Source organism: Bos javanicus, chromosome 11, assembly GCF_032452875.1.
Source record: "Bos javanicus breed banteng chromosome 11, ARS-OSU_banteng_1.0, whole genome shotgun sequence".
In the NCBI taxonomy this organism is placed as follows: Eukaryota; Metazoa; Chordata; class Mammalia; order Artiodactyla; family Bovidae; genus Bos; species Bos javanicus.
In genome coordinates this window covers 48,232,495-48,252,105 of record NC_083878.1, presented here as the reverse complement: position 1 = coordinate 48,252,105, position 19,611 = coordinate 48,232,495, and the positions used below count along the sequence as shown (strand labels likewise).

Here is a 19,611-nt window from a genome sequence, read left to right as displayed (position 1 = left end):
CAGTGACTTTTAAGATCCAACATCAAAGGCACTATCATGAAATAACCGGTAAGACGGACTTCATTAATACTAAAAACTGCTCGGTGAGAAAAGCATGAAGAGAATTAGAAAACAAGCCACAGACTGGGAGAAAACATTTGCAAAGGATATTTCTGATAAAGGACTATTATCCATAGTATACAAAGAACTCTTAAACCTCAGCAATAAGAAAATGAACAACCCAATTAAAAATGGACAAAAGTTCTAAACAAATATCTCACCAAAGAATATATACATATGGCAAAAAAGTGTATAAAAAGATGTTCAACATCATATATCTTCAGGTAAATGCAAATTAAAACAAGATTCTGTTTCACACTTACTAGGACAGTCAAAATGCAAAACACAACATCAAATGCTGGTGAGGACGTGGAGCAGTAGGAACTCTCATCACTGCTGGTGGGAATGCAAAACAATACCGCCACTTTGGAACTGTCAGCTTTTTACAGAACCAGACATACTCTTACCATATGATCCAGCAATTGTGCTCCTTGTTATTCACCTAAATGAGTGAAATGTATGTCTACACAAAGACCGCACACAGACATGTATGGCTTTATTCACAGCTGCTAAAACTTTGGAGCGACCAAAATGTCCTTCCACAGGTGAATGTATAGTGTAGTACCTGTGAGCAATGAAATATAATTCAGCACTAAAAAGGACCTATCAAGCCATGAAAAAGACATGGAGGAAACTTACATGCATATTACTAAATGTAAGAAGGCAATCTTAAAGGGCTACATACTGTAGGATTCCAGGAATACACATACTTCTGGGATGTGTATATATACACATATAAGTGGGAGACTACATGTGTCAGGGCAAGAGGTATTTATGGGAACTCTCTTTTCTGCTCAATTTTGCTCTGAATCTAAAACTTCTTTCAAAAGAAGTTTACTTAAAAACTGAACTGCATCCTGAAGATGAGATCAAGAGTAAGAGGACAGTGCCTTGGATTGGAGAGTCCCATTTCGCAGGATGAGAGGAAAAGGTCCTCACTGCAGCACGTCCAATACATTCGCATTTCTCCACACAACCTACGGAAACTGACCTGGGGGGACAGTGGCTGGGTTTTTTTCCTTACCTGTGTAGGGCACATCAGACATGGGCCAGAGGGATTTGGGTTGAACCCCAGTTCTGCCATTTTATGATTTAGAGTATGTCACTTCAGCAAGCTGAGGTGTTTTCCTAATTTGTGAAGACTGAATGATCACATATGTTCAACAGCTTTGTAAACTGTCAGGCCCACACAAATATAAGTCGCTACTGCTGAATGATTTAAAAACGTCACTTAGAAATGTGTGAATCGTTTACACTGCATAACTGCACCATGCCCTTCTCATTGGTCAGCTCCTGGCTTTGAGAAAGCACTGATATGTATGCTCATATCCCACACATCCAAGACAACCAGCTTAACACAGGAGAAGGCAATCAGAGGGTGAGAGAGGCCTAACCCCACTGCTGTCCACAATCTGCAGTGGGAAGGAAAAAGCTGCAGACACATACACCTGCCTCAGGTCAATGTAATATAGCCACCCAGCCCCCAAAACAAGGGGTCACAATTCCCAGGCATCCTTTTGCTTATACAAAGCTGACAAACACAGGAAGAGTAGCTGGCACAGCACCTTGTGGAGGCTGAGGAGCAGCGTCCACTGAGCAGAAGTGCCTTCCACTGAGCTTCCGAGTCCCACATGCCCTGCTGTAACACCTCTTTTCATGGCCGACACAGGACATAATTTGGGCTAAGAGACACCTTGCAAGTTCACTGCACCTGACAATCTATGATAAGACCAAGTGTTAAAGCAGAAATTTATTAAAATCCATTTATATAGTGTTTTGCAGACCAAAAAAAGAAAGTACAGAGTCCTCAACATTCAAGCAATCAATTCTATTCTCTGAAGTGCATTGTGAGAAGACAAGACTTCTTTGCCCTCATCCCCTAAAAAGATAACTTCTATTTATACTCCTGAAAATGATGCATTTATTACACCACCTCTCAAGAACTATCTCACTGAATCCCAAGCCTCTGCAGAGAGAGAAGAGAGAGTAGCAGAGAACCTTCTCCAGAACGCAGTGTCTCACCCAGAGGTGTAGTGCAAGAGACACAGAAATGGCAGAGGCTTCAAGGAGTGTGCGCCCGGTGACGGGGCCAGGAGGAAAGCCTGCGGCCGGCTAGGGTGCCCTAGCTGCGGAGTGTGGCCAGACGGGACTGCATGGCCTCAAGGGCCTCTTCCTCCTCCTCCTCATCTTCTGATGCAGCCATCGCTCCTAAAGGTTCAGGCTCCGGGAGGGCGTCCGTCACCTTACTAGGTGCTTTGCCTAAGGCCCCTGTAAAGAAACAGTACACAGGTCAACACAACATCAGCTTAAGCAGCGGTCCCTCATTTTCTCTGTCCTTCATACCTGGTTCATTTTGACAAGAACAGAATAGGAGCAACAAAACAGCTGTTTTGGTGGGGCTACTATGACAAATGTGCACAAACACCAACTTCTAATATCAAAGTCACAGTAACTAAAGATTTTAAGAATTTTGATTCTGAACCTCTTGATCTAAATCCCTAAACACTAGTGCATACTTAATTTTCAAGATTCATGAAGATGTTAAATATTCTCTCTCAGTAAAACTAAATTGTTTCTAAATCATTACAAAACATTTTCTTGTAGCCTTCATTCCCCCAATAGTTGAAAACAAATAAAAATTAAATCTAGTGAGTTTTGTTATTAAACATAAAACTCAGAAAGTCTAGAAGTGAAAATACAGTTTAAAAGCTTATGAACCATCCCTCATAGATAACTATTATTTTTATTTATCCCCCTGCTAGACTTTTTCAATAGATGTGTTTTTTTAAACAATAGTGTATTTCAGTAACAGTGCTCTCTTCGCATATTATGAACATCTTTCCATGTCAATAAATACATCTCTGTGTAACAACTATGACATATTCCATTACCGTAGATGTAACACAATGGGCTTAACCAATATTCTATTATTAGGCACTTAGCTTGTTTCAAACTTTTCAATATTATCAATAATACTACAGACATCCTTGAGCTAAATCTTAAATTACTAGAATAAGTTCCCAGAAGCCAATCTGTGAGTTAAAGAGCTTTGCTACTGCCAAACTGCTTTCAAGAAAGTCTATACTAGATTAAGCGCCTGACAGCAGAATACAGGACCAAAAACTTCTTTATCTTTGTATTTTATAAAATATGGTTATAGATATTATACTTGTTTTTCAAGTAATAACTTGCATAATCTAAAGTAAGAAATGTAGGGGCTTCCCAGGTGGCTCAGTAAAGAAATCTGGTAAAGAATCTGACTGCCAATCAAGGAGACACAGGTCTAGGAGGATCCCACATGCTGCAGAGCAACTAAGCCTGTGCACCACAACTACTGAGCCTGTGCTCTAGGGCCCAGAAGCCACAACCACCGAGCTCTTGTGCCACAACTACTACAGCCTGTGTGCCCTAGAGCCCATGCTCCACAAGAGAAGCCACCACAATGAGAAGCCCACACACCACAACTAGAGAGGCCCCGTGCTTGCCGCAACTAGAGAAAAGCCTGTGGGCATCAACAAAAACCAAGCACAGCTAAATATAAAATAAATGAAAATTTTAAAAATAAAGTAAGAAATGTGGAAGGGAGTTAGAATCTGAAGAAAAAGCTACTAGTTAATCTTGTGAATGCAGGAAGGATGGCCATAAAAGGAGAGGAGAAAGAGGGAGGATCTTGGGTCATACCTGCGGTGATTTCAAACAGAATTCTGTCAATTTCCATTTCTGCTGCTTCTTCCATTTCTTCTTGATCGTCCATGCTTTCAAAAGTGTCCTCTAACATCTCTTCTATGATCCCAGCCTAAATATAGAATAAACCATGTCACTTCCCACAACTGTTAAATCCATTCCTCACAGATGTCCCTGAGGGCCCAGCGCAACAACTGAGATCTGGTGTCTGTGAGTCCAGTCCACCCTTCCCAGATCTAAGCCACAGGAAACACCACATGCCATCTGCCCTCTCTGGAGGAAGCAAAAAGCCAAAAGGAAACTGCTCTCCAAATTTAGTACTAAGGTTGGAAGGGGGCCTCTATCAGCAGAGTTTCACAGAGTAACTCGGACGATAATGCAGCATGTGGGGAACAACCTGCTGAGACAAGAGGGTGCTGTCTCAGGAAGTATTTGCCCTGATGTCGCAAATCTATGAGTGCAGGAGTTGAGACACAGTATCAAAGTAGGCTGGAGTCACAGAAGACACTATGATAACAAATACCAAGAGCAGGGTGGGGCTCCATAGAACCCAGAAAAGGCCTGTACTTCAGCAGGTCCAAGTGATAGCTGCTGGCCCGGAGTCAGCCTGACGGGTCTGGTAAGGATCAGTCAATTCACCAAAACCTGAGAGAACTGATAAGTCAACATTTCTGGACCCAACAAGGCAGTGCCCACACTCCCTACAGTGAGCCCCATGCCCAGCAGCCTGACGCCAGCCAATTAACCTACTTCATTCTCAAGAGCACAGCCCCACTACAGACACAAGAAAACTGCTCTCTAACACCGGACAACGGTCCCCCTCGCTGAGCAATGTCACGCGAGCATGAGATCACGTGCGGCAGCTCCAGCCCTTGCTCCACCACACTCAGGCAGGGCATGACCCTCACCGACCATGCTGACGGCATCAGATTTAAAGCAAGCCCTCTGTCCTGCTGTCAGACCACTCAGGTGATTCTTAATGTATGAATCTAGCTAGTTCTGTATTCTGCCCATGCTCAGACCCTTTTCCTCCCAACCAAAATGAACCAACAAATTCACATTCAAGGTTACAAGTGGAGCCCTCTGGCCTAGGAGAATGGATCTTACTGCTGGATCAATACATACTAACTCGGTTAAAAGAGCCCAGGGGAACCTGACTCTTAACAGCCTTCCACATCCTGGAGGAGTAAGTGGCCATTCATTTACTCATCCATCCAGCTAGCAACCATTCATTCACCAAATGTCTGCTTTGTGCCACAGATAGCCCTGGGTCTGGGGACTCATGGAATGAGTAAGACTGTGTCTTTGCCCTTGATGTGCTGGGACCCCAGCAGAGGCTTCCGTTTGCACCTGGAGAGGCATCCTTGTATGAATTCAGGAAATATTATCCACTACATATATGCCTTCCTCCAAAGCTATATTATTTTCAGTGCTTAGAAACTTTTGTGGAAGAGATTCCAGATTCTATAATCAAGACCCCACCCTCAGATCTCAGTGGCTTATGGGTCAGTGAGCAGGCATGAAGTCACTCGAAGAATGACTGTGTTACCCAGCTCTAGATAGACAGACATCACAATGTGAGGTGAGACACCCACGTATCACTCTCAGAGGATACATCCCACTAACCTGGTTCCATCCTGATCACTGCTCAGGGATTTCTCCTTCCAAAGACCTGGGTTCTGGGCTTTTGATGCTGCCTTTCTTTTCTATCAACTTTCTTCTCCTGTTCCCCTCTCCTGGGCCCAGGAGCCCTGTTTACAACCCAAGTTCATACATCAAATCCCCTGGGAGGAAGGGAGGCAGCTTCTCTGCACAGCCACACACGAGGATTCTCAGGCCACATGCTCACAGCTGTGAGGCAGCACTGGTGGGGCCTGCCTAGCACCAAGTCCTCTGGTGCAGCTCAGGCCTTTGTGCTCCAACCCCAGACCTGTCCTCTCCTACCAAGGCCACTCAGGCAAGTCACCTGGCAACTTGAAGACTCAGTTTCCTACTCCTGTGTAAAATAGGGGAAAAAAATACCAACATCTCAAGGTGACCGGGAGAACTCTCCAGGAGAGCGTGTGTGCTGCACCACAGGCAGCTGGGGGCTCAGTAACAGCACCCTCCTAAGCCCTGTCCCCCACCCAAAGGCCACTGGTGCAGGTCCCTGCCAGGCCCTGGTCCTGGGGCAGCAGCAGTTTACTGCTTTCTATTTGGTTCTCAGTTCCTTTATCTGGGCTTCCCTGGTGGCTCAGATGGTAAAGAATCCACCTGTAATGCAGGAGACCTAGGTTTGATCCCTGGGTTGGGAAGATCCCCTGGAGAAGGAATGGCAACCCACTTCAGTATTCTTGCCTGGAGAATCCCATGGACAGGGGAGCCTGGTGGGCTAAGTCCATGGGGTCACAAAGAGTCTAACACAACTGAGAAACTTTCACTTTCTGGTCTAAGACAGGGGTTAGCCAGCTACAGGCCAAACCCAATCCACTGCCGACTTTTAGAAATAATGTTTTATGAGAACACAGTCATGCTCATTTGTTTACATATTATCTACAGCTACTTTTAAACTACAAAGTAGAGTTGAGTAGTTACAACAGAGACCTATGGCCCAGGAAATAAAAAATACATTTACTATCCAGCCCTTTACAAAAAAACTTTGCCAACCCCTGGTCTTGAACCACCTGTTTCACTAACACTCCTCTGGTACAAACAGAGGAACCTGGGTTTTCTTCTGTTTCCTTGTTCACCTCAGAGCCCATAATCCTGAGCTCCCCAAACTCTACAGACAGTTGCTTCCTGGGTCACCCACCTCCCCTGGAGATCTAGACATACCATTGCTTCTTCTAAGGCAAAATGGCAATCTGACCCAGCCTCTGCCATGCTCGGCTCAGACAATTTCAGTGTTAACAGCCTCTGTCCTCCAGAGGACTGGATAAAGACGATGTGGTACATAAATACAATGGAATATTACTCAGCCATTAAAAGAATGAAATAAGGCCATTTGCAGTAACATGGATGGACCTAGAGAGTGTCATATTGAGTGAAGTCAGTCAGAGAGAGAAGGAGAAATATCATATGACATCCCTTATGTGTGGAATCTAAAAAGAAATGACCCAAATGAACTTTCTCACAAAACACAGAGAGACTAACAGACTAAGAAAAGGAACTCATGGTTGTTGGGGGGAATGTCATGTACACACTGCTATATTTAAAATGGATAACAAACAAAAACCTATTGTATAGCACATGGAACTCTGCTCAATGTTATGTGCCAGCGTGGATGGGAGGCGGGTGTGGCATAGAATGGATATATGTATAAGAATGGCTGAGTCCCTTCACTTCACCTGAAACTATCACAACATTGTTAATTGGCCAATACATATATATACCAATACAATTTTTGTTTTGTTTTGTATTTTGTCCTGGTGTTAAAAAAAAAAAAAAAAAACCCACAGCTTCTATCCTCAAAATCATTTCTGCCGGGCCACAACACAATGACCTGTCTGCTCCCGTGCACACTGGCCCAGGCTCTGCCGCTGGCTGACTCCTAGTGCTCTGGAAGAGGACACAGGGTCAGCCCCAGGTCACCTTCATCATCTCTTTGGACAGCTCCCGCATGGTGGCCTGGATTTCCGGGATCTTCACAAGACTCTGCATGGCCTTCATCACTTCTGTGCTCTTCTGCAGGGAACCAGCCACTCGCAAAACCGCTGAAAGGCAAAGATGACAGGATCGCTCAACACAATGCAGCACAGGATGGAATAAAGACAGACAGGCAAATCACAGGCTGCTCTAATAAAGGTCAGCGGGAGTGGGCGGGCTCCCAGGGCTATTCATGTGCTTGTGGACTGCATGACTGTGCTGGCTGACCGAAGCAGACTTTGCTAAACTGGGTGCTACTCTGGCTCCAATAGGTACAAATTCTTCAGGCACACCAAGACTCACACCTGAAGGCCGGAGTCTGACCCTGAGGGAACGAAGCTAGCTAGGAACAACTGTGACACCAGGACAAGTCACACACAGAAGAATGTCTCTAGGCCTTGCCAGGGCCAGACTGGAAAAGAGGCTTTAGGCAACGCAAGCAACACTTCCCACACACCAGTTGATGGATCGCAGCTGCTCTGGGAGGGACCTGCCACTGGTCAACAGGAAAATAAGAGAAAATGTGTGTCAGTGTAAGGTGGTGACAGTTAGAAAACATTCTCTGTAGTCCAAGACCATACACATACTATATATTCTTCTTTTCAATATTTATTTATTTGACTGTGTGGAGTCTTAGTTGAGGCACACAAGATCTTTTGTGCAGCATGCAGGCTTAGTTGCCCTGAGGCGTGTGGGATCTCAGTTCCCCAACCAGGGATCAAAACTACATCCCCTGCACCGGAAGGTGGATTCTTAACCCCTGGACCTTCAGGGAAATCCCTATATTCTTTAAAAGAAATCATGGTAGATACAAATTATGTTACACAAGGAAAAAAAGCACGTGTCAGAAAAAAATTATTTTATAAGTAAACACAGTTATCCCCACAACAGAATGAGAAAACAAGCCAAAAGCTGGAAGAAAAGATTTTCATCAGCCATTTATGATGAAAAAGATTGTGGTCTAACATATAGACAGAACTCTTAAAGCTTTTAAAGTGTCATATTTACCATCAATGATAAATATCATCTATGTCATATTTATTATCTAAGTATCTATATTTATCATCAATAAGGAAATGAACAACCCAATTAAAAATAGGCAGGATACCTAAACAAGCAACTCAGAGAAGACATACAGATGGCAAAAAAAGTGCACATAAAAAGACGTTCAACATCCTACGTCATTAGGGAAATGCAAATTGAAACAACAACGAGGTACCAGTACACACCTATTAGACTGGACAAAACCCAAAACACTGATATCAAATGCTGGTGAGGATGTGGAGCAATAGGAACTCTCAATCATTGCTGGTGGGAATGCAAAATGGTACAGCCACTTCAGAAGACAGTTTGTCAGCTCCTTACAAAACTAAATACACTCTTAACATATGATCCGACAATAGCCCTCCTTGGTATTTACTCAAAGAAGTTAAAAACTTATGTCCACACAAAAACTTGCATGTGAATGTTTACAAGAACTTTATTCATAATTGCCAAAACTCAGAATCAACCAAGATGTGCCTTGCAAGTGAACAATAATGGATAACAGAGTGTGGGACATCAACACAGTGACTATTAATCAACATTAAAAACAAATGAGCTTTCTTGAAAAAACATGGAGGAAACCTTTTATGTATATCACTAAGTGAAGGAAGTCAATCTAGGAATTCCCTGGTGGTCCAGTGGTTAAAAATTCACCTGCCAATGCAGGGGACATGGGTTCAATCTCTAGTCTGGGAAGATTTCATATGCCATGGAGCAACTAATAAGCCCATGCACTACAACTACTGAACCCATGTGGCCTAGAGCCTGTACTCCACAACCAGAGAAGCCACTGCAACGAGAAGTCTGTGCACTACAGTGAGAGAGTACCCCCACTAGCGGCAATGAGAGAAAGCCCATGCGCAGCAATGGAGACCTAGCACAGCCGAAGATTAAATAAATATTTTTTTAAAAAAGAAAATCTAAAAGGCTACATACAGTATGATTCCAAGTATATATATGACATTCTCAAAAAAGGGAAAATTATGGAGACAGTAAAAAGATCAGTGATTGCCAGGAGTTAAAGGTGGGAGGGATGAAAGGCAGAGCACAGAAAATTTTCAGCTGTATACATTTCACAGTAAAATAAGAATCTCCAAAAATAAAAAGGTTAGTATTCTACAGAAAACATAGAGCTAGCATGATAAAAGCTAGCTGACATTTAAACTGAGAAAGGTCACAGTCACACAGAGGGGCTTGTGAAGCACAGGAGCACTTCATGCTTAGAGCGCTCTGTGCTTTGGATGATGGCTATTCTGACTGGTGCGAGGTGATACCTCAATGTAGTTTTGATTTGTATTTCTCTAATAATAAGCCATGCTGAGCATCTTTCCCTGTGTTTATCAGCCATCTGTATGTCTTCTTTGGAGAAATGTCTGTTTAGATCTTTTGCCCACTTTTTGATTGGGTTGTTTTTCTGGTATTGAGCTGCATGAGCTGCTTGTATATTTTGGAGATTAATACTTTTCACTTGCTATTACTTTCTCCTATTCTGAGGGCTGTCTTTTCACCTTGTTTATAGTTTCCTTTGCTGTGCAAAAGCTTTTAAGTTTAATTAGGTCCTACCTGTTTATTTTTGTTTTTATTTCTATTACTCTAGGAGGTCGGTCACAGAGGATCTTGCTGTGATTTATGTCAAGAAGTGTACTGCCTATGATTTCCTCTAAGAGCTTTATAGTTTTTGGCCTTACATTTAAGTCTTTAATCCATTTTGAGTTTATTTTTGTGTATGGTGTTAGGAGATGTTCTAGTTTCATTCCTTTACATGCAGCTGTCCAGTTTTCCCAGCACCAACATACTAAAGAGGCTGTCTTTTCTCTGCTGTATATTCTTGCCTCCTTTGTCAAAGACAAGGTGCCCATGAAGTGAAGTGAAGTCGCTCAGTCATGTCTGACTCTGAGCGACCCCATGGACTGCTGCCCACCAGGCTCCTCTGTCCATGGGATTTTCCAGGCAGCTTCTAGTAATTTAATATAAAATAAGTATAGTATTTAATATAAAATAAGTCATGGGAATGTAATGTACAGCACAGGGAATTATAGTCAGTAATAATGCAATAACTTTGTAGGATAAGTTATTAGATTTACTGAGGTGATCAAGTTATAAAGTATATAAATGTCAAATCACTATTCTGTACATCTGAAACTAGTATAATAGTGTATGTTGATTACACTTCAATAAAAAAGAAAAAAAGCCAATCCTAAGAGGTTACTTACATATGGGCTGATTCCATTTATATAACATTTTTGAAATAGTAAAATTATAAAATTAATGTGGCAGCCAGGAGGGGAGGGGAGTTTGGGGGAGAATGGATATATGTATATGTATGGCTAAGCCCCTTAGCTGTTCACCTGAAACTATTTTTTGTTAACCTGCTATATGCCAATACAAAATAAAAAGTTAGAAAAAAAAAAACAGACTAATGATTGCCAGATATAAAGAGGGGGTGGGGATGGGAGGGAAGTGGGTGTGGTTACAGATGTGCAGCATGAGATATCCCTGTAAAGATGGAAACTGGAAGAATTCTAAAGCTTGACTGTATCAATGCCGACCTCCTGGGTATAATACTTACTTTAACTCTGCAAAATGTTACCACTGGGGGAAAATGGGTAAGGGGTATACACAGAATCTCTCTGTATTATTTCTTACAACTCCATGTATGTGAATCTACAATTCTCTCAAAAAGCTTAATTTTAAAAAACCCTCAGAAAAGAGTATATAAAAACAAAGCAACATTATGTTACCATGCCTGCTAGAGATACAAATGAAACACACACACAAATACAAGTTCTGCTATAAATTATAACAATAACCAAATATGGAAACAAAGCAGCTAAATACAGATTTAGCTTCATAATCATAGATACAAAGACCAATGGGAATATTCTGAGTCTGATTTCAATAATTAAAGCAACAAAATTACAAAGTTGTTTCCACTTATCATAGGTTCTTGTGGCAATTATAGCTAAATTTAAATAAATAAGAAAAAAATATTAAAAATGGCATCAATAGCGAAATGCAATTCCCTGAGAGCAAGGGCCCAGGGGAGCAACACATTCACAAAAGCCATCTTAAACATGGCCATTATAAGCAGAATGAATAGTTATAAGAAAATATGGAGTCTTACAATAAAGTTTCATAAAATTAAGTTAAAGTCACAAAGTGTCCAACTCTTTCTGACCCCATGGACCATACAATCCATGGAATTCTCCAGGCCAGAATACTAGAGTAGGTAGCCTTTCCCTTCTCCAGGGGATCTTTGCAACCCAGGGATTGAACCCAGGTCTCCCACACTGCAGGATTCTTTACCAGCTGAGTCACCAGGGAAGCCCACTACAGGGATAGATAAGGCTTAAGATTCCAGAGGGCTGATTACCTCCAGCCACTCTCACCTAATGCCAACCATGGGCGCTCACACTACACCTACAGCTGAGTAAAGTAAGTATTCGTACGAATAATGACAAAAATCAACTATAAAACAAATGGAGACAATCAATTCACAAAGGAGATGTTTTTTACCCTTTAAAATTTTTCTGTTTATATTGTATTTTGTTTGTGCAAAGGAAAAATATTTCATATGAAAATGATGAAGCACTACAGAATTTGAATTTATAAAGTTTCGTCCCCATTAAACTCTTAACTCCCCATTCCCCTCTCCCTCCACCTCTTGGCAACCACCATCCCACTTTCTCTATGATTCTGACTATTCTCCATACCTCACAGAAGTGGAATCTCATGGCATCTGGCCTTTGGTGACAAGCATACTGCACTTAGCATAACCTTAGCCTTCAAGGTACCCAAAGTTGTAATGTGTCAGAACTTCCTCCTTCTTTTTTATATTTTAAATATTTGGCTGCACCCTGCAGCATGTGAGATATTAGTTTCCTGAACAGGAATTGAACCATCGCCCCCTGCATCGGAAGGCAGAGTATTAACTACTGGACCACCAGTGAAAGTGAAAGTTCCTCCGTTGTGTCTGACTCTTTGTGACCCCATGGGCTATACATATATATAGTCCATGGAATTCTCCAGGCCAGAATACTGGAGTGGATAGCCTTTCCCTTCTCCAGGGGGTCTTCCCAACCCAGAGATCAAACCCAGGGAAGTCCCCAAAACCTCCTTCCTTTTTAAGGCTGAACAATAGTCCACTGAACTATATATACCATGTTTTGTTTATCCACTCATCCTTCAGTGGACAACTGAATTGTCTTTACCTTTTGCCTGTTATGAATAATGCTGCTATAAACATGGATGTAAAAACATCTGTTTGGAGTCCCTGCTTTCAATTCTTACTTATCCAGAAGTGGAATTTCTGGACCATATGATAATTTTGTTTCCCGCCCCACCTTCTTAGCTTCTCTTAACTTTCTCTCCCAACCAAAACATACTCATCATCTGTCTTGTTCTGCAAGAAGCTGCTGTCAGAAAGTAACACTTGGAAAACATCTAATCATGACAATGTATTAATAGCTGACAGGACTTAATACACCACCCCTCCCAGGGACATCTACATTTGAAAAGAGAAACATCTTAAGGAGAAGAAATGACTTCATCAAACGGTGACTTTTCAAACAATAACAGGCTCAGGGTGGGATGGGGACATGGGAACTCATGTCACAGTATTTCTAGTTTTCTCTTTTCTCACTCCCAAAATGTAGACGTCCCTCTCCCTCTCTATCCTGGGTTCTATTATCAGTTACCTTCTCTGTTGTATTTAATTTGCCAACAGACAACATCCAACTATAAACCCCCTCAACAACCCTCCCTGGGGATTCCTCCGGCCAGGCACTGTGCTGAGGTGCTGGGGAAGCAGGGCGACCTGCACGGAGCCAGTCTGACATCCCCAAGTAGAGTCTTCTGTCTCTCTTAGGCCTGCTTCTCCCTCCTTCTGGGTTTCCAGAGTCTTTAAATGCCCTGTGCTCTTTCTGGGTTCAGGGTTTGGAGCACCTTAGGCTTATTTCTACCTTCACCACGTTCACTTACTTGGCATCCAGAGCAGTTCTCCAATGTCCTCTCTCCCACTCATCCTACCAGACTAACCCAGCTGGGCCCTGACCATCCCCTCTCAGGTCCCCTGGCCTCCTGCCTGGCTGCACCTGCAGTTGTGCTCACAGTACTCGATGAGGCTCTCTCCTGTTTAGGAGATGAAGTCACCACCCTCAGCTGAGCGCTCCAAACTCTGACTGCAGATTACCTTTCCAGCCCCACCTCCCACTCCCCTGTCAAGCACTCGTGTCACACTGAATCAAGGGCTTTGCTGAGCACAGTCTGAACTACTTCCCCTGTGCCTCCGGGCCCCCACTCCTCTACCCGGACGCCTCTAGTTCTCCCTCAGAGCTCTGCTTCTGCACCCCCACTGCAGCTGATCTGCAGGGCCTCCACACTGGAATCTGAAAAGCCCTGCTCTTCTTACAGCTGTCCCAACTGTCTTCTTCACCTCCCTGCTCATCCTTTTCAGCCATCCTTCTCCCTTGCGCCCAGGTACCCCAATCTCCCAGAACTACTTCCTTCAGGGTTCAAATACATAGTTCTTTTGGCCCTAAGGCCTTCACACAGGTCACTGACACTCTGGTTGGAATAAGTCCCCCCTTAATTACTCATCCTTCAGATATCATCAGAGACTGAAAGGAGCCACCCTTGAGTGCATTTCCCTTTTATAGTCTCCTAGTGCTCATTACAATGTGCATTTATAAATACCCATTTACTTATTAAGTTTATTATTTTATTAGGTATGCTTCTTTTTATTAAATTTATGTATTTTTGCTTTTTACTCCAAAACTAGAGGCCAATGACTGTCTTTACAGTTCATTATTTTATGTCTGGTGCCCCCAAATATATCTGGCATATAATAGTGGCTAAAAGAAATGGATTTATTACATGAATTATAATTTTTCTCTTTGTAGCTTAAGCTACCTACCTGAGAAGACTGCAGAAGCTTCTTATGAAACTCATACTTAATCCAACCTCTCCACTCTCTTCCCTCCCTCTCTCGTAAAAAGAGGAAAGAGATAAGGAAGAAAAGGGTGGTGGGAAGAAGGCACTCTGAGAAACAATGCAAGGAACATAAAAAAAATTTTTTTAAGCTATTAAGGAGGTAGAGAAGGAATGGACTAGGAGTTAGGGTTAGTAGATGCAAACTATTACATACAGAATAGATGGAAAACAAGGTCCTACTACCATATGGCACAGGGAGCGATATTCAATGTCCTGGGTAAACCATAATAAAAAAGAATGCATATTTTAAGACTATCAATAAGAAATATTATATTCAGGAAATAAGAATAAAATGATATTTTTCAAATAAAGATCAGAGAACTCTTTTCCAAAAATTAAAATTAAGATAGATAAATTCAAGAAAAGAAATAAAAAATAGAGAAAATTTAGGAAGTGTGTTCAGAAGGCAGAACACAAAGACAAAATTGATGATGGTAACAAAAATTATATTTAGAGCCCACACATATAGCAATTACCAAGGGCCAGGCACTGAATTAAGCCTCACAACTACCCTATAAGGAAGGTACTATTATTATTTCCAAAGTGAAAACAGGAAAGATTAAAAAAAAAAATTATAAAGGATCAGCCCAGGAAATCTAGCATTTGACTAAAATCTTTTCCTATCAGAAAGAAACAGAAAATACAGTGGAAATGAAATGATCACATTAACATACCCAAGACTTGAAAGACCAAGGAACACAAAGGATGGAACTCTTTGTCTTTTAGAAACCCGTGTGGAAACATGTGCAGAAGAAACTACATGAAGTCTTGGATTCTCAGGGGGGAACATAGGGCGAAGTCGGGGATATGGATGAAGTAAGGCTAGCCAAGATGCTTGGATGGGCATATTAGTTTTGACATACCCATTAAGAATGAGTGGAGATGCCAGCTATACCCTACAAGTCAGGCCTGAAGATAAAAATCTGGAAATCAATGGCGTTTAAAGGCACGAGGTTAGATGAGCTCACCTACAGGGAGAAAGGAAAGATGGAAAAGAGGAGAGGAGCTAGAAAAGAGTATTTTAACATAAGTATCAAATAGCAAATATTTTACTTTGCAGGTGTGATAAAGCCACAAAGACTATATATTTGAAACAACAATATATGTTGTTATGGGTGTATATTTAAAGAATAACAATAACCCTGTATACGAGACAGCAAAAGAGACACTGATGTATAGAACAGTCTTTTGGACTCTGTGGAAGAGGGAGAGGGTGGGATGATTTGGGAGAATGGCATTGAAACATATAATATCATATATGAAACGAGTTGCCAGTCCAGGTTTGATGCACGATACTGGATGCTTGGGGCTGGTGCACTGGGATGACCCAGAGGGATGGTAAGGGGAGGGAGGAGGGAGGAGGGTTCAGGATGGGGAACACGTGTATACCTGTGGCGGATTCATGTTGATATATGGCAAAACCAATACAATATTGTAAAGTTAAAAAAAAAAAAAAAAGAATAATAGGCTCTTAACTACGCTGTTTGTGTGTTATGTTCACTATTGGAAGTACATGCTACAAGAGATTTTTTTCATATAGATTAGTGAATATTTGTGAGCTGTAATTCCTTGAAAAGATATTTTGGATTCAGTATATAGGAAGAAAAGGTGAACAGAAGAGCATGATCAAGCCCACTAGTTCCCAGAGACATGTTATAACATTTCTCAAAAATTAAAAAGTCTAAAAAAAAAAAAAATTAAAAAGTCTGACAAGGACTGATGAAAAGGTTCAAAAAAAGAACCCTCATCCGCTGCTGGTGGGAACACAAATTAGCCTCTTTGGAGAGCAATTTTGCAGTTCTAGTAAAATTTAAACCCAGCTATTTTTAATGCAGCAATTCCACTTCTGAGGATATAACTGTCCTAAAGAAACACATGTGCAAAAGTGAAGACATTCATAGCAGCACTGTTAGTAATAGTAAAAACTGAGAAAAGCTTAAGTGTCCATCAATAGGGAAAAGAAAAATAAAATGTGATACATTCAAAGGATGCAATACGACCTAGGACTTAAAAATATGTATTTATCATCTCAAAACATACTCATCATTAAGTTGGTATGGTAAATATTATACCAAAATATATTATTATATGGGTATATTTCAACCTTACAATGATAAATGGCAAACAATGCAGAATGAAACACAAAATATAATACCATTTTTATATATTTTAATAGTTATGATAATGGTTACCTCTGGGGAGACTGAAAGAGAAAGGAATGGGGTTGGAAAGATATATCAGAGAAGCTTCAAGTTTAGTAATACTGCTTTCTAATATAAAAACTGAAGCAAATATAATAAAATGTCAAATTTTATTGGTTCTGGGTGTTAGGTACATGTGAAAGTCACTCAGTCTATCCGACCTTTGCGGCCCCATGGATATACAGTCCATGGAATTCTCCAGGCCAGAATACTGGAGTGAATAGCTGTTCCCTTCTCCACAGGATCTTCCCAACCCAGGGATCGAACCCAGGTCTCCCACATTGCAAGTGGATTCTTTACCAGCTGAGCCACCAGGGAAGCCCAAGAATACTGGAGTGCGTGGCCTATCCCTTCTCCAGTGGATCTGCCTGACCCAGGAATCGAAGCAGGGTCTCCTGCATTGCAAGTGGATTCTTTACCAGCTGAGCTACAAGGGAAGCCCTTGTTAGGTACATAAGCATCCAATATATTATCTTTGCAACTGAGGAGAAGAGTCTATGTATGCTATGCTATGCTATGCTAAGTCACTTCAGTCGTGTCCGACTCTGTGTGACCCCATAGACGGTAGCCTACCAGGCTCCCCCATCCCTGGGATTCTCCAGGCAAGAACACTGGAGTGGGTTGCCATTTCCTTCTCCAACGCATGAAAGTGAAAAGTGAAAGTGAAGCTGCTCAGTTGTGTCTGACTCTTAGCGACCCCATGGACTGCAGCCTACCAGGCTCCTCCATCTATGGGATTTTCCAGGCAAGAGTACTGGAGTGGGGTGCCATTGCCTTCTAGGGCCTTATTCATAGGAAGAGAAAACGCAAAATAAGCTAAACATTTTCTGATGTTGATCCACTAGAGCAAATGCTGAAAAAATTTTAAATAATCTTATTATAGTCAATTGAACACGTACCTTTTCAGCTGGCTGCAGAAAAAAACAGAAGTGAATATGAAGATTTCACTGATGGCTGTAAAGTGTATTTAGTTTTCAAAATAACAGTAAGATTACACTGTTTCTCTCTGGTACTGAATACCTGGCTTGTCCAAAAGGCATATATGTAGGTTATTTATCCAATATTTAAACAGCCTAAATACATCACTTTAGGGCTGAAATAACACAGTTTTTAAAACTTAAGAAGCTACAGTATAAATAGCTCATTTTTTTTAAACTCTTTCTCAATTCATAGATTATTTCTTCAGTATCTGGAGAAAGAAACTGATATATTCACTATTAGGCATAGTAAAAATAAAAACCCACATCCAAATGTTAAAATTGAACATAAAGAAATACTTTCAGAGCCAAATACAACCAAATAATGAATCAGGCACTCATGTGGCACCAGCCTCTACACTGAAACATTCAAGTCTTCTAATTCTTGAATGTGATGTACTCATCAGAATAGTAACTGACAGAGTTGAAGATGCTGTTTGTTTTTTTTTCTGGCCACGCCATACAGCTTGTGAGATCTTAGTTTCCGAGACCAAGGCTTGAACTTGGCCCTGGCAGTGAAAGCATGAGGTCCTAACCATTGGACCACCAGGGAATTCCCTGAAGATATTCTTTAGTGGAAAAATTTCCCTGTAATTTCAGAGTCTGTACTCTGTCAAATTATCTGACAGTCATTTGCTGCCATTCATTCTCAAAGAACTCTAGTTCTGGGTTAGGATTTCTTCATTTAGCCAAAATTAAGTAAGAAAAGAAACCAACTGGATGTAAAATGTAACCTATGCCTCAAGCTGTCAGTGACCTGGAGACAGATGCCTGTGAAAGATGGCAAACCATATTATACTGGATCCTGAAAGCTAAGTAGATTAGTAGGTTTCTTCTTAAATATTATGAGTTAAAAAAAAAAATTAAGTCCATATGTATGCTGAATACCTAACACAAGGCCAGCAGGTTCCTAAGATGTAAGAAAGCCTCAGGCTGAGAGCCAGAGATGAGGAAGAGAAGGAGGGGAGTAAAAGCCAAAGCCAAGCTTAGACTATTTAAAATCCTACTTGAGGCAGCTCTGGGTCCAGGACAGAGGAAGCTCTTTCTTTGTCCTCTCTCTAAGGCCTGGGCCCACTTCTTATTCCTAGGACTCAACCTTCAGGTCATTTTTCAACACTGTTCACATGAGGAAATAGTCTAAATTCTAAATGAAGCAGGTTAAGCTGTAGACGTTCCCATTACTTCAACAACACTGGCAAAAGAAAATCAATAACAGTAAAATAAAAAATGAAAATAGTAAGTATTATTTTGCATTCGTGTAACTCCCCACCTAAGACAATATAAAGAGTAAATGCCAGAACTGAGACTGTTCTTCCTATTCAAGGAAACTAGTGTTAGGATATGGCAAGAGCCTCAGTTAATGAGGTGGTTGTAAGAACTGCTGTCTTACCCAGCTGGTTCTTCATCCCCATGAGCACGGAGTTCATGTGCGCTTTGGATGCATAGAGCTTGCTCACGGCCTTCCTTGACCTGATCATCTCCTTGGCCAGAACCACACAGACATCCTTCTGACCCTTCTTGGCAGCATCTTTCACAGATCGTTTCACTTTTTCTTCTTCTCTTTGGATATCTAAATTTAGAACAGAACACAAAACACCAAAAGATTAAGGGTAAACCAGGAGATGGCATCACTGACTCAATGGATGAGTTTGAGCAAACTTGGGGAGATACTGAAGGACAGCGAAGCCTGGCGTGCAGCATTCCATGGGGTTGCAAGGAGTTGGACATGACTTAGTGACTGAAGAACAAGGAGATTTACTAGCACTGAAATCTGTTCTCATTGTGATCTAAATGTGTCAAGTAGGAAACAGGAGGATATAAACCAAATAAAAATAATAAATTATTTCTAATATTATTTCCAATATCACATTAAAGCAATATAAGTTAAACAGAAAAATAAATCCTATTACACCAGACAAAATTTCAAGACTGCTTTTGCAAGCCCATTCTAACATCTGTTGGTACTGGTATTAAGGAACCTGCAACTTAAG

At 41.4% G+C, this 19,611-nt stretch overlaps 1 protein-coding gene across 1 annotated transcript in view; it reads right to left on the bottom strand.

Moving 5' to 3' along the window:
• Nucleotides 1-1,834: 1,834 nt before the first annotated feature.
• The window catches only part of CHMP3 (charged multivesicular body protein 3), a 40,209-nt gene continuing 22,432 nt past the window's right edge, over nt 1,835-19,611 (bottom strand). The window contains exons 3-6 of the mRNA XM_061432628.1: nt 19,011-19,190; nt 7,354-7,475; nt 3,781-3,895; nt 1,835-2,367 (exon numbers count right to left, since the gene is read on the bottom strand). Of these exons, the coding sequence (XP_061288612.1) occupies nt 2,222-2,367; nt 3,781-3,895; nt 7,354-7,475; nt 19,011-19,190 (563 nt within the window). The 3' untranslated portion in view covers nt 1,835-2,221. The remainder of the gene's footprint in view (nt 2,368-3,780; nt 3,896-7,353; nt 7,476-19,010; nt 19,191-19,611) is intronic.